This window comes from Carcharodon carcharias, chromosome 14, assembly GCF_017639515.1.
Source record: "Carcharodon carcharias isolate sCarCar2 chromosome 14, sCarCar2.pri, whole genome shotgun sequence".
NCBI lineage: Eukaryota > Metazoa > Chordata > Chondrichthyes > Lamniformes > Lamnidae > Carcharodon > Carcharodon carcharias.
In genome coordinates, this window is record NC_054480.1 from 1,585,103 (window position 1) to 1,599,184 (window position 14,082).

Consider the following 14,082-nt stretch of genomic DNA (forward strand, 5'->3'; position numbering starts at 1 on the left):
TTTTCCCCTCCATCAATATAATTTTTATTTCTTTTTAAAATTTTCTGCAACTTACCTGGTGTAGTTTGCCGGGCCCTTCCCTTCTTCAGCAGTGGCCGCTGATCTTGTTGGCACTGCTGAGGTTCATGAGCTGGTGGCCCTCTGATGGGGGCAGACAGCCATCCTGCACAGGACAGCAACTTATTCAGGAGCTGCAACCCGTACCATCGAGGGGGATGTCCCACTGGCTGGCTGTGCACGTTACTGACATGTATTTCTGCCTGCTGTCAGGACTCCAACCTTTTCAATAAAATTCTGCCAATTTGCTCACTATGTCTAATTGCCTTTCCCTGTATTTCTAAAAATCTTTAGAGAAATCTATATTTACATAATGAAGTTGTAAAACAAAACCTAGCTCCAGCCTCCTTTTCATGTTCTTTTCTCAACCCTTATCCCCAAATTGAATACAAATTACTTCTTTAAAACAGGTGAAGGTGAGCGTGGATTCAACGGACCGAAAGCGTGCAGTTAGTTCGGTGTGCAGTTACATTGTGCACCAGTGTAGCAGACCTGCCCCATTTCATTCCCGTGATCTACACTCCATGATTGTGGCAGCTTTCCAGTGTCTCTGTGCCTGGCTCACAGAACATCCAGATATGCTAAATGAAAAGGTATGTTTCACACCAAGCATAAATGATTGGTTAACTTTGTTCTGCATGTCTTACTGTGTTCTTTTATAGTTGTTTGATATGTAGAGCTTTTGTGCTATCTTTCAGCCCTTTGTTCTTTCCTATCATCTCCTCAGTTCTACTGCAGCTTTCCAACATCATCATCATCTCCAATTCAGGATTTGTTATTAAGAGTTACACACATGTAAAAAGTGCAAAGCAAGATGACCTCCCAGATTTGCTAGAAAACCATAAGTGAAGCTTCATCCCTACTATACAATTGGAACAGAAAGATTAGAGCTGTTTAAAATTAATTCAAGGAGGAAACTTAAACTGATGTGCCTTGCGGAGAAGTTTAATTTTATACATTTAAAAGACTGAGTGAGGAGTGTGGCTGTACCTCCTTAACTGTTACACCGGGATGGGAGCAGTGCACAGTTTGACTAGCCCCACTACTCCACATGCTGTTACACCGGGATAGGAGCAGTGCACAGTTTGACTAGCCCCACTACTCCACATGCTGTTACACCAGGATGGGAGCAGTGCACAGTTTGACTAGCCCCACTACTCCACATGCTGTTACACCGGGATAGGAGGAGTACATAGTTTGACTAGCCCCACTACTCCACATGCTGTTACACCGGGATAGGAGGAGTACACAGTTTGACTAGCCCCACTACTCCACATGCTGTTACACTGGGATGGGAGCAGTGCACAGTTTGACTAGCCCCACAACTCCACATGCTGTTACACTGGGATGGGAGCAGTGCACAGTTTGACCAGCCCCACTACTCCACATGCTGTTACACCGGGATGGAAGCAGTGCACAGTTTGACTAGCCCCACTACTCCACATGCTGTATACTAATTACTTTTTCGAGACACTAACTCTCAGTCACTCACTCACACTATATATATATTTATATATGTGTGTGTGTATATATATATATATATATAGTTATACGGTTGGGGTCTCAGCGCTGATATGTGAAACAGTTGATAACTCATGCACTACTTTTCAGGTGGACTCGAGGAACACTTGCAGGTACTCTATTCCAGCACATAGCAACTTAGGAGCAGCTTGTAATCACTTCTGGCTGTGGACTGGCTCTGGACTGCTAAAAGGCTGCTATCTTCCTTTCACAAGCATTTGGCCCTTTCTCTTTTCAAAGCAAAACCAAAATCAACTTTTAAACACAGTTTTTCCAGGCATGGCTTTTTTTTCCAGAGCCATAAACTACCATATGATCCCTTTTGTAAACAGCCCACCAGGGTCAAGAGGTTTCCAGTTTATTTAAAACTTTATTTACCTTTCCTTGTAAAAGGATGTTTTCTCCAGGAATATCAACCAGAGCCCGGCATCAACCCTTTAAGGACAGTGTCTTTTAAAACCCAAATTCTTCCAGAATGTTCTTAGTCCTTGAAGATGAGCCATTTTCTGTGATTAAAGTGTTCATGACGCTGCTTTCCCAGGACTGTCTGATAGAGGTGTTGGAGATTGTGGAGCTGGGTATCTCAGGAAGCAAGTCTAAAAGCAGTGATCAGGAGGTGCGATACAAGGGAGATAAGGAACCGAACCCTGCTTCAATGAGAGTGAAGGATGCTGCTGAGGCTACACTCACCTGGTAAGGCATTGAACTCACTTTATGACAATATTGCTTGAATTAACCTGATGGATTCCCTAATGCCTTTTGGAGAAGGAATACTGTCATCGTTACCCAGCCTTGGAACCATACGAGTATGGTTGATGCTTAACAGCCCTCTGAAGTAGCCCAGCAAACCACTTAGTATAAGAAAAAGGGGTGGACAATAATTGCTGACCTTGCCAGTGATACCCAAATTCTGAATTACTTTTTTAAAAATATATAAAAATCTCATCTCATCTCTTAGACCTTGAGTGCTGAGTTTCCCTATCTGGCATCAGTGTGCTTCAAAAATATTTTATTGTGTCATTCTAAGGACATGATAGGTGGTATATAAATGCAAGTTCTTTCTGATTATTGTTATTTTCTATGTCTTAATAGAAGACTAAAAATAGATGAGATCAGTCAGACCAAAAAGACCTGAATTTTGCTGAATATGCTGACTGCTTAAGGTTAAGTTTCTTCATTAATGTAGATTTAAATAAACTTGTATGCTGCTTTTTAAATGAGTATACATGTACAGATATAATGGACATTATACTTATTTTTCTTCTTCCTAGCATAATGCAGTTGCTTGGAGCATTCCCCTCTCCCAGTGGCCCCGCCTCACCATGCAGTCTTCTCAACGAAGAGACACTAATCAAATACTCCAGGTTGACCTCAACCAGCAAGAACCATTTCCGATACTTTGTCTTGGACAACAGTATCATTTTAGCAATGTTGGAACAGCCCCTGGGCAATGATCAGAGTGAGTTCTCAATCTCTTTCAGACCAAGTACTTGTTTTGTTTTTGTGGTTGGCTGAGAAGCATAAAGTTCAATTGCTCGGAGACAATACCCGCTGCTCTTTGTACCCCAGCTTTATTGGCAGCTTGCAGATCTTTCATTTTTAGGTTATTTTAACCCAGCTGATTATGAACTAGGAACATCCAAGCTCTTCAGGATCTGAGTTAGTTGATAGAATGCATGACCACATTCAGACCCAGTGTGTTGGGGGTATCACTTGTATCTTAACTTTGTCATTGCGAGTGACTGGAACAGCATGCTGGGAATGAACACAGTAGCACCCCAGGGCATGATTAAATTTGACATAATTTGGAATAAACCAATGCAATAAGCCAATATCCAAGATGATAACTTTAAAAGGAACAATTTCAAGAAAATGACAAGACCTAGTACTCAAGAAAATCTGGGAGGAGTACAAAGAGAAAACAAAGACATACAACTGGTCACAAAACAAATAATGAAGAGAAGTAAGTGTGGCCCAAACAAATGTGGCTCTAAATATATTAGCAAGGCAATAGAAAGAACAAAAGAAAAACCTACCTTAGTGAATCCACTGGGAAGAATGCAAGAACCTGCAAAAAATGTAAGGTGGCCTATCAGAGTAGCAAAGAAAAAACAAGTAATAAGCACTGTTGTAGCAGCCAAATGCAACAGTAAGCAGTTCTTTGATCTTAACAGCGAGGATTAGCAAAGAAATGAGATCCATTAAGGATGCAACAGAGTTGAACTAAAAGCAGCTAACATTCCAAATGATTTTCTAGAATTACTCTCTAGGGAAGATAATCATCATAGAAGATAAATATTTAAGAGTTTAAGAGAACGGAACTAAGTGGATTGCTGTTTTTGAGAGCCAGTGCCCTTGTATTGAGCTGAATGCCTTTCTGTGTTGTACAATCCTGTGGTATCTCCTGTTTCCACTATGCTTTTCAAATCCCAACACTCCCCTCACTTTGTGTTGGATTTACCACCTTCTGGAGCATTTCTTCCAGAAATCTCATCTTCCTGCACATGTTGCGAGCTGCAGTTAGCTAGTCTGAGTGGTATGTGTGACCTGTGGCACCTGCCTTCACTGAGGTGAGTCCAATTGTTTTGGGCTTTTTTTTTTGCAACTTGATCCTGAAGCTAACAGTGAAGCTCTGATTTCTACGATCTAAATTGAGCTTTTGCCATGCCTTGCAAATCAGTTACCAACCATAGCTTGTTCATTTTTAGATGTTTGGATTACAAGAGTTTCTCTGTTGCTTTAAGCTAAACATAGTCAGATTAGTAATTGGGAATGGTGACAAAGAGTTTTTAACCTGGGCTGTGTGCCAGCAATTCGTTAGCTTTTTGTGCCAGTCAGCACTTCCCTTCAGATAAGTGCGCAGGGTGTAATTAACTCTCGGGCTTCCTTGAAAAAATGCTATGTCATCCAAAAACACCTTGAATGTGCTGTAAGTGTGACTGGAACTTTCCCTGTGCTGTAGGCTGCTCCACTCCCTGCTTTGTTATCTCAGACCTGCCCAAAAAACTTTTAAAATGTCAGGTCACTAAGAGCTATGGCGTTATGGAATTGGAGGGCCCTGTCCCCAGCCCTGCAAGAGTGATGGGATGTGGCTTGGTGCCTGTAATTTCCCCCAAATAGAGGAAAAAATAGCTACAAATGTTGGAAATATATGGTCACTCCAATGGGAGAGTGGACAAGATACCTTTCAGAAAAAGTCCTTCTTCTACACATTGAGTTCCTCATCTCAGCCATCATGCTGTGGGGCATTACCAGTGTTTCAGAATGGTGTCAATGGGAATCTGAGAGCAGGGTGCCAGCAGCCATCTATCTATTGTTTGAGGAGGGGAGACCCAGCTGGACAGGGGGAAAATACATTACTTCATAAGCTTTTACACATTGCAGATATTATGCTGCACTTTGATGTTGTTTTGGGAATTGTTTTGTTTGCTTTCCCAACAGATCCTTGCCCCTCAGTTACTGTCCTGATCCGGGGAATGTCTGGGAGGCACGCGTGGACCATGCAACTCTATCACCAGCCAAGGGGGTCTCGAGCAAGCCAGAAGGTTTGAATTCAGTGCAACAGCACCTGTATTATCTGGTGTTCCGACATCTTATTCTATTGAAGGGTCATAAGGACTCGAAGCATTAACTCTGTTTTTCTCATCACAGATGCTGCTAGGACCTGCTGAGTTTGCCCAGCATTTTCTGTTTTTGCAACTTCTTCTATTGATCAGTTCAACTAATAGGTTCATTATTTTACTGAAACAATAAAAGCAATGAAATAAATCAGCAACCACCATAATTGTGTAAAATTCTATTCATTGTTCAATCACTGCTAGTCAGAAGAAAATACAGCAGCAGCCAATGCTTTGGAGAGCTTGCCCACATAGTAATGAATGTGTTCAGCATAGTGGCTTCCAGTGTCCAGTCCTTTAAGGAGATATTGCCAGAAATAGTATGTGATTCCTTATTCGTTGAATTGCAGGTTGTTGATTACAATACTGAACCTGTACCTGTGATTTCATGTGATGGCACAAAACTGTTGCTGTGCTTGGAATATTTGTAGTTCAACATCTGTAGCTTTAACTTTAGAGAGCATCCTCCATCAAACTGTAGATGTTTACAACTCACAAGGAGGCTGTTCAGCTCCACATGTCTGTGCAGACAATTTTCTGGAGCAACCCAATGCTAATCCCACTTGCTCCCAAAAGCCCTGTGTCTTTCTCTGCTTCAAATATTTATCCAATATTCCCTTAAAAGATGCCTCCCTGTGATAAAGCATTCCATGCAACAATAACTCTCTGTACAAAGAAATTAATTGGTTATTCTCAACGTGAGCCATATATATTGTTACGACCCCTGAGAGACTGCTAACATTTTTAATAAGAGGTGAATTTCCCAACAACTGACGAAAATAACCAAAGGGCAAGATCGCACGTTTTAAGACTTTTACTGTAACTAACAAACTAAAGCCAACATGGATCAAACCTTACTTTACAGGCAGCTAATACCCCAAATTTTAAAAATGCTTTTGTGTTAACTAACCTACACAATCAAGAAATGTCTTACAATCCCTATCTCTATGTACCACACACCTGGCAGATTAACAAGTGCAAAGCAACTCCTAGCTCTGCAGTAGGCTGACTTCTCTCTGCCATACCAGGTCAGAACTTTTCATGCCCTTTGAAAATTATTCACTCAGCCTGAGTCTTCCAGATCTGCTTTTCACAAGCAAGGCCCAACACAGCGACTCCTTGTTCCTTAAATCTCCAAAGACCCCGTCTGTTCTGTCTCCTTCCTTTCGAACAGAAAACACTGTCAAGGGCATCCTGCTTTGTTGTTAACACAAAATGGTCCTTCTGCTTCTCCACAGCAGTGTCTGCCTTGTGTCTCCTTGTGTCTCCCTGTGTCTCAAAAGCAGCTGTCCTTTTTCTCTGCTTTCTTGTGTCAAGGTGTGAAAACTGTCACTTGATTTCAATAGGTTTCTGTTTGAGTTTCTCCCCCCATAGCAACCAGACCACATGGCATGTCTCTGAGCTGGTGTGCTTCCAGAAACCTGAATTTTACCTTAATGGGGACATTTTAAAACATAACCGTCTTGTAAACTACAACTTCATAACAAAATTTAAGACATGAGTTCCTGCCTTCCAGGTGGTGCAGACAATGTGGAACTGAGCTGTGCAGACTGCCTTCAGTTCCTGGTCTTTGCATGGTTAGCAGTTCCAAGATCACGAGGGCCATAATCAATCTCATTCTGTACCTTCCTACCATTGCCCCCAGTGTGGAGAAGGAATAGTCAGTCCAGCTTCCTCCCCCTGATCATTATCCAGTCAACCCTGCTGGGAAGTGCACTTGTGGAAGGTGTGTCATAGGTTTGACTGTGAAAGTCCCCATAATAAAGTTGCTTTCAGGCAATCATAAATGGAACCACACCCCAGCAAGAAGAGATGGGAGGAGAAAAACATGCACAAAAACCAGTTGTACTGTAACTATAATGTCATCCATAGGCATTTGTTCCGGAGCCTCATCCTCCTCCTAAAGATGACGTGGGAATCAAGTACAATGTCAAACATCGGCCATTCCCTGAGGAAGTAGACAAAATTCCATTTGTGAAAGCTGATCTTAGCATTCCTGATCTGCATGAGATTGTTACTGATCAGGTGAGAGTAATGTAGATACGTCTCATCTTCATTGATGATTTATCTGTTGCTTCTTTGTATTTGGGGGGTGTGTTTAACATAAACTAGGTCTGGAATCACCAGTGTGATATCAGACCCAAATTATGAGGTCAGATTGCATAGACATGTCTTATATAGAGGTCTTGTGGTGCAGTGTGTAGCGTCCCTGCCTCTGAACCAGAAGCTCTGGGTTGGAGATCCAGGATTTGACGCCGTGGTAGGTACGTTCATAAGGTGACCAAGCAGGTTGGTTATCAACCTATAAATCCTTCCAATAAGCCTGTGGCAGGTGGTAAGGGCAGGAGAGTCTCCTGGTCAGCCATGCTTGATGCAGACTGGCACCCCTCAAGCTGTAACCTCTGGTAACAGGCTAGTGACCTGTTCCAGGAAAAACTAGGGCGGTGGGGAGGTGCGGGTGAGGGGAAAAAAAATCAAACACTGACATCACAGAGAACCGTACGTTGGTTGGCGAGTAACTGTTGTTAGGGAGTGTCTGTAAAGAGCTGAAAATTAGAAAAATGTAAACGTTGACTAACCCTTTAAGTAGGTATCTTATTAATTAAGAGATGCAAGCAGAAGGGAAGCAAGAAGCTGGTGAATCTACTGTTTTATTTGTAAAAATAAGTTTTTTGTATTACTGCAGTGTGAAATTGTATGTTAAGTGCTGGTGAGGAAAGGCATTAATTTAAATATCATTAAGAAAATAAGTAATTGGCTAATTGGAGAGCGGCAGGAAGGAGCAAGAGCCAAGTGGCACATTAAAAAGGGCTGGCAGGAATGAGGCACAGGCAGAGTTCAAGCTTGGTATCAGGAATGAAAAGTGATGTCAGCACAGGGGAAGGGGCTGATTGGTCTGTAATTCTACTATCTGGTCTCCAGATTATAATAAATAGCCTGTAAAGTTAAGGCATGGCAGGGTAATTTGGAATGCACATCCTGTGACCTGGGAAGTCATGGACACTTCCCATGGTCTCGATGACCACATGTGCACGAAGTATCACCGGCTGCAGAAACTTGAGCCCCAGGGTTCAAAACTCGGGCGATGGCAGGGATCTCTGTGGCGCACCCAAAAGGTTGAGAACTATGTGGATAGCACATTTAGGGAGGTAGTCACACCACAGATGAAGAGAGTACGGGGAGGGGGGTCATGGCTGACTGCCAGACAGTCCAGGAGGACCAGGCAGATAATGCAGGAGTCCCCTGAGTTCATCTCGCTCACTAACCAGTTTTCCGTTTTGGATACTGATGAGGGTGATGGTTCCTTGGAGGAGTGTGGTTCCTCAAGTCAGTGGCACCACGGGTGACTCAGCTGCCCAGGAAGGGGGGAAGAAGAATGAAGAAGGGTTGTGGAGGCCAAGTCACTGAATATATTTAAGAAGGAAATAGATAGCTATCTAGATACTAAAGGCATCAAGGGATATGGGAGAGCCCGAATACGGTGTTGAGATCGAGGATCAGCCATGATCGTATTGAATGGTGGAGCAGGCTCAAAGGGCTGAATGATCTCCTCCTACTTCTATGTTTCTAAGAGCAATAGTGGTAGGGGATCCAATAGTTGGGGGAACAGATGGGTGTTTTTGTAACTGGATGGGACGTTGCCTCCCTGGTGCCAGGGTCAAGGATGTCAGTGAGCAGCAGAAGGACATTCTTATGGGGGAAGGTGAACAGTCAGAGATTGTGGTTCATATCAGTATCAGCGACATAGGAGGAAAGAAGAATGAGGTCCTGAAAGCAAATTTCAGAATGCCAGGAAAGAGATGTAAAAAGCAGGACTTCAAAAGCAGAAACCTCAGGATTACTCCCTGTGCCATATGCTAGTGAGTATGGAAATAGGAGGATAAAGCAAATGAATGGGGGCCTGGAGAGGTGGTGCAGGAGGGTTGGCTTTAGAATTTAGATTAGGGCTTTGGGACCAGTTCTGGGGTAAGCTGGACAGTTTACACTTTAACAGGACCAAGCTCAGTATCCTCGCAGGGAGAGTCGCTAGTACTGTTGGAGCGGGTTGAAACCAGCTGGCCGGGGGGGATGGGGGCCAGAGAGAGAATTCAAATCGGAGATAAACAAAACCTGTGATAGTGGGAAGAAAGGCAGTCAGCTAAGTTGGAAAGTAACAGAACAAAGGCCGGCATCAAATATGGTCAAGATATGGAAAAATGTTAAGGCAAAAGGCACTCTATCTGAACGCAGGCAGCATTGACAACAGGTAGATGAATTGATGGCACAAATAGAAGTAAACAGACATGGTCTAATAGCCATTACAGAGACATGGCTGCAGGGTGACCAAGGCTGGGAACTGAATAGTCAAGGATATTCAAAATTTAGGAAGGATCGGCAAAAAAGGAAGAAGAGGTGGGGTAACGCTGTTAATAAAGGATGAGATCAGTACATTAGTAAAAGAGGATGTTAGATCGAAAGGTCAAGATGTAGAATAGTTGGGTGGAGCTAAGAAACAGCAAGAGGCAGCAAACATTGGTGGGAGTTGTTTAGAGGCCACAAAACAGTAATGGTAATATAGGGCACGGTATAAATTAGGAGATCTGAGGTGCATGTAACAAGGGTAATTCAGTAATCATGAGGGACTGCAGTCTACATATAGAATAGGTAAACCTAAATACCACTAATGCTGTGGAGGATGAATTCCTGGAATGTATTCAAGATGGTTTTCTACAGCAGTACGCTGAAGAGCCAACTAGAGAATGGGCTTTTTTAGATCTAGTATTGTGCAATGAGAAAGGGTTAATTAATAATCTCATTGTAAAGGAGCCTTTAGAGGGAAGAGTAACCATAATATGATAAAATTTTACATTAAGTTTGAAAATGATGTAGTTCAATCCACAACTATGCCCTTAAAGCTAAACAAAGGAAACTATAAAGGAGTCGGGGCAAATTGGCTGTGGTGGCTTAGGAAACTTCAATAAAGGGTATGAAACTAGACAGGCAATGGCTAGCATTTAAAGAATTAATACATGGTTTACAACATACATACGTTCCTTTGAGGCACAAAAACCCAACAGGAAAGATAATCAACCATAGCTAACGAGAAGTTAAAGATTGTTTTAGATCAAAGGAAGAAGCTTACAAAGTTGCCAAAAAAAGAAATAAGCCTGAGGATTGGGAGCATTTTAGAATTCAGCAAAGAAGGACCTAGAAACTGATAAAAAAAAAAAGGAAAATAGAATATGAAAGTAAACTGGTGAGAAACACAAAAACAGACTGTAAAAGCATCTATAGGTATGCAAAATGGAAAAGATTAGCAAAGATATATGTGGATCCATTACAGGCAGAGACAGGAGAATTTATAATGGGGAAATTTAATGGGGCAGTGGCGTAGTGGTATTGTCACTGGCTGGTAATCCAGGGTAATGCTCTGAGAAACAATGTTCAAATCCCACCACGGCAGATGATGGAAGTTAAATTCAATTTTAAAAAATCTGGAATTAGAAATCTAATGCTGACCATGAAACTATTGTCATAAAGACCCATCCCTAATGTTCTATAGGGAAGAAAATCTACTGTAATTAGCTAGCCTGGCCTCCGTGACTCCAGACCCACAGTTGAATCTTAAATGCCCTCTGAAATGGCCTAGAAAGTCATTCATTTGTATCAAACCACTAAAAAGTCTAAAAGGAATGAAGCCAGAGGGACCACCAGCATCAACAGAGGCTCCGGAAGTGACAACAGCAAACTCAGCCCTGTCAACCCTGCAAAGTCATCCTCACTAACATCTGGGGGCTTGCGCCAAAATTGGGAGAGCTGTCTCACAGACTAGTCAAGCAACAGCCTGATATAGTCATCCTCACGGCTTCATACCTTATAGATAATGTCCCAGACACCACCATCACCATCCCTGGGTATGTCCTGTCCCACCGGCAGGACAGACCCAGCACAGGTGGCAGCCCAGTGGTATACAGTCAGGAGAGAATTCCTCTGGGAGTCCTTAACATCGACTCTGGACCTCATGAATGCATCAGGTCAAACATGGTCTAGGAAACCTTCTGCTGATTACCACGTACTATCCCCCTTCAGCTGATGAATCAGTACTCCTCCATGTTGAGCACCACTTGGAGGAAGCACTGAAGGTGGCAAAGGAGCAGAATGTACTCTAGGTGAGGGCCCAACACCAAGAGTGAGTCAGTAGTACCAGTACAGACCGAGCTGGCTGAGTCCTAAAGGACATAGCTGCTAGACTGGGCCTGTGGCAGGTGGTGAGGGAACTAACAAGAGGGAAAAACATACTTGACCTCATCCTCACCAACCTGCCTGCCGCAGATGTATCTGTCCATGACAGTATCAGCAGGAGTGACCACCGCACAGTCCCACAGTCATTGTGGAGACGAAATCCTGCCTTCACATTGAGGATACCCTCCATCATGTTGTGTGGCACTACCACCGTGCTAAATGGGATGGATTTCGAACAGACCTAGCAACTCAATACTCTGCATCTATGAGTTGCTGTGGGCCATCAGCAGCAGCAGAATTGTACCCAACCACAATCTAACTTCATGGCCCGGCATATCCCCCACTCTAACATTACCATCAAGCCAGGGGGTCAACCCTGGTTCAATGAACAATCAAAAGGGCATGCCAGGAGCAGCACCAAGCATACCTAAATATGAGGTGTCAACTTGGCGAAGCTACAGCACAAACTACTTGCGTTCCAAACAGCTTAAGCAACAAGCGATAGAGCTAAGTGGTTCCACAACCAACCGATTAGATCTAAACTCTGCAGTCCTGCCACATCCAGTCGTGAAACAACTCACTGGAGGAGGAGGCTCCACAAATATCCCCATCCTCAACGATGGAGGAGCCCAGCACATCAGTGCAAAAGATAAGGCTGAAGCATTTGCAACAATCTTCAGCCAGAATTGCTGAGTGGATGATCCATCTCAGCCTCCTCCAGAGGTCCCCAGCATCACAGATGCCAGTCTTCAACTGATTCGATTCACTCTACATGATATCAAGAAATGGCTGAAGGCACTGATAGTGCAAAGGGTATTGGCCCTGACAATATTCTGGCAATAGCACTAAAGACTTGTGCTCCAGAACTTGCTGCGCCCCTAGCCAAGCTGTTCCAGTACAGCTACAACACTGGCATTTATCCAGCAATGTGGAAAATTGTCCAGGTATGTCCTGTACACAAAAAACAGGACAAATCCAACCCGACCAAGCACCGCCCCATCAGTCTGTTCTCCAACATCAGTAATGTATGGAAGGGGTCATCAACAGTGCTATCAAGCAGCACTTGCTTAGCAGTAACCTGCTCACTGACGCCCAGTTTGGGTTCGGTCAAGGCCACTCAGTTCCTGATCTTATTACAGCCTTAGTTCAAACGTGGACTAAAGAATTGAATTCCCGAGGTGAGGTGAGAGTGACTGCCCTTGACATCAAGGTCGCATTTATCTGAGTGTGGCTTCGAGGAGCCCTAGCAAAACTGGAGTCAATGGGAATCAGGGGTAAACTCTCCACTGGTTAGAGTCATACCTAGCACAAAGGAAGATGGTTGTGGTTGTTGGAGGTCAATCATCTCAGTTCCAGGGCTTCACTGCAGGAGTTCCTCAGGGTAGTGTCCTCGGCCCAACCATCTTCAGCTGCTTCATCAATGACCTTCCTTCCACCATAAGGTCAGAAGTGGGGATGTTCGCTGATGATTGCACAATGTTCAGCACCATTCGTGACTCCTCAGATACTGAAACAGTCCAAATGCAGCAAGACCTGGCAATATCCAGGCTTGGGCTGACAAGTTGCAAGTAACATTTGCACCACAGAAGTGCCAGGAAATGACCATCTCCAATAAGAGAGAATCTAACCATCGCCCTATGACATTCAATGGCATTGCTGAATACCCCACTGTCAATATAAAAGCAAAATACAGTGGATGCTGGAAACCTGAAATAAAAACAGAAAATGCTGGAACAACTCAGCAGGCCTGTCAGCACCTGTGGAGAGAGAAACAGAGTTAACGTTTCAAATTTGTATGAGCTGCCTTCAGAGCTCTGAAGAAGGGTCATACAGACTCCAAATGTTAACTCAGGGGATCAGAATGTAGAATCGGTTTGGGTGGAGATGAGGAATAGTAGGGCAAAAAAGTCTTTAGTGGGAGTGGTCTATAAGCCTCCTAACAGTAGCCACAGTCTAAGGCAAAGTATTCAAGAGAAAATATTGTGTGCTTGTGATAAAGGGAAGGCAATAATCATGGATGATTTTAATCTACACACAAACTGGAAAAATCAGATTGGCAGTAGGAGCTTGGATGAGGAATTCTTAGAATGCTTTCGAGAGAGTTTCTTAGAACAGCATGTTCTGGAACTAGCGAGAGAGCAGATTATATTAGACTTGGTATTGTGTAACGTGACAGAATTAATTAATGATCTCAGAGTAAAGGCACCAATAGGTAGCAGTGACCACAATATGATTGAATTTTACATCCAGTTTGAAAGGGAGAAGAGTGGGTCTAAAACTAGTATCTTAAACTTAAATAAGGGCAGCTATGTGGGGATGAAAGCTGAGCTAGCTGAAGTGAACTGGGAAACTAGGCTAGAGGATAGATCAATAGAGAAGCAGCCAGACATTTAAGGAGGTATTTCAGATTATTCAGAATAAATACATTTCTACTATGAAGAAAAATTCTAAGGGGAGGACCCACCATCCATGGTTAACTAAAGAAATTAAGGAAAGCATCAAACTTAAGGAAAAACCATACAACTCTTTAAAGATCGGTGGCAGGACGGATGATTGGACAGAACGTAAAGAATGGCAGAGAATGACTAAAAGGTTAATCAGGAGAAAGAAATTAGAGTGTGAGAGGAAGCTAACTAGAAATGTAAAAATGGATAACAAGAATTTC

The 14,082-nt window shown here is 43.1% G+C and overlaps 1 protein-coding gene across 10 annotated transcripts in view; it reads left to right on the top strand.

Moving 5' to 3' along the window:
• Positions 1-14,082, top strand: part of ralgapb (Ral GTPase activating protein non-catalytic subunit beta) — a 146,293-nt gene that overhangs the window by 107,065 nt on the left and 25,146 nt on the right. For all 10 annotated transcript variants that reach the window (XM_041204562.1, XM_041204570.1, XM_041204564.1 and 7 more), the window contains 5 exons: positions 468-650; positions 2,120-2,271; positions 2,850-3,037; positions 5,020-5,123; positions 7,068-7,220. In XM_041204562.1, coding sequence (XP_041060496.1) covers positions 468-650; positions 2,120-2,271; positions 2,850-3,037; positions 5,020-5,123; positions 7,068-7,220 — 780 coding nt within the window. The remainder of the gene's footprint in view (positions 1-467; positions 651-2,119; positions 2,272-2,849; positions 3,038-5,019; positions 5,124-7,067; positions 7,221-14,082) is intronic.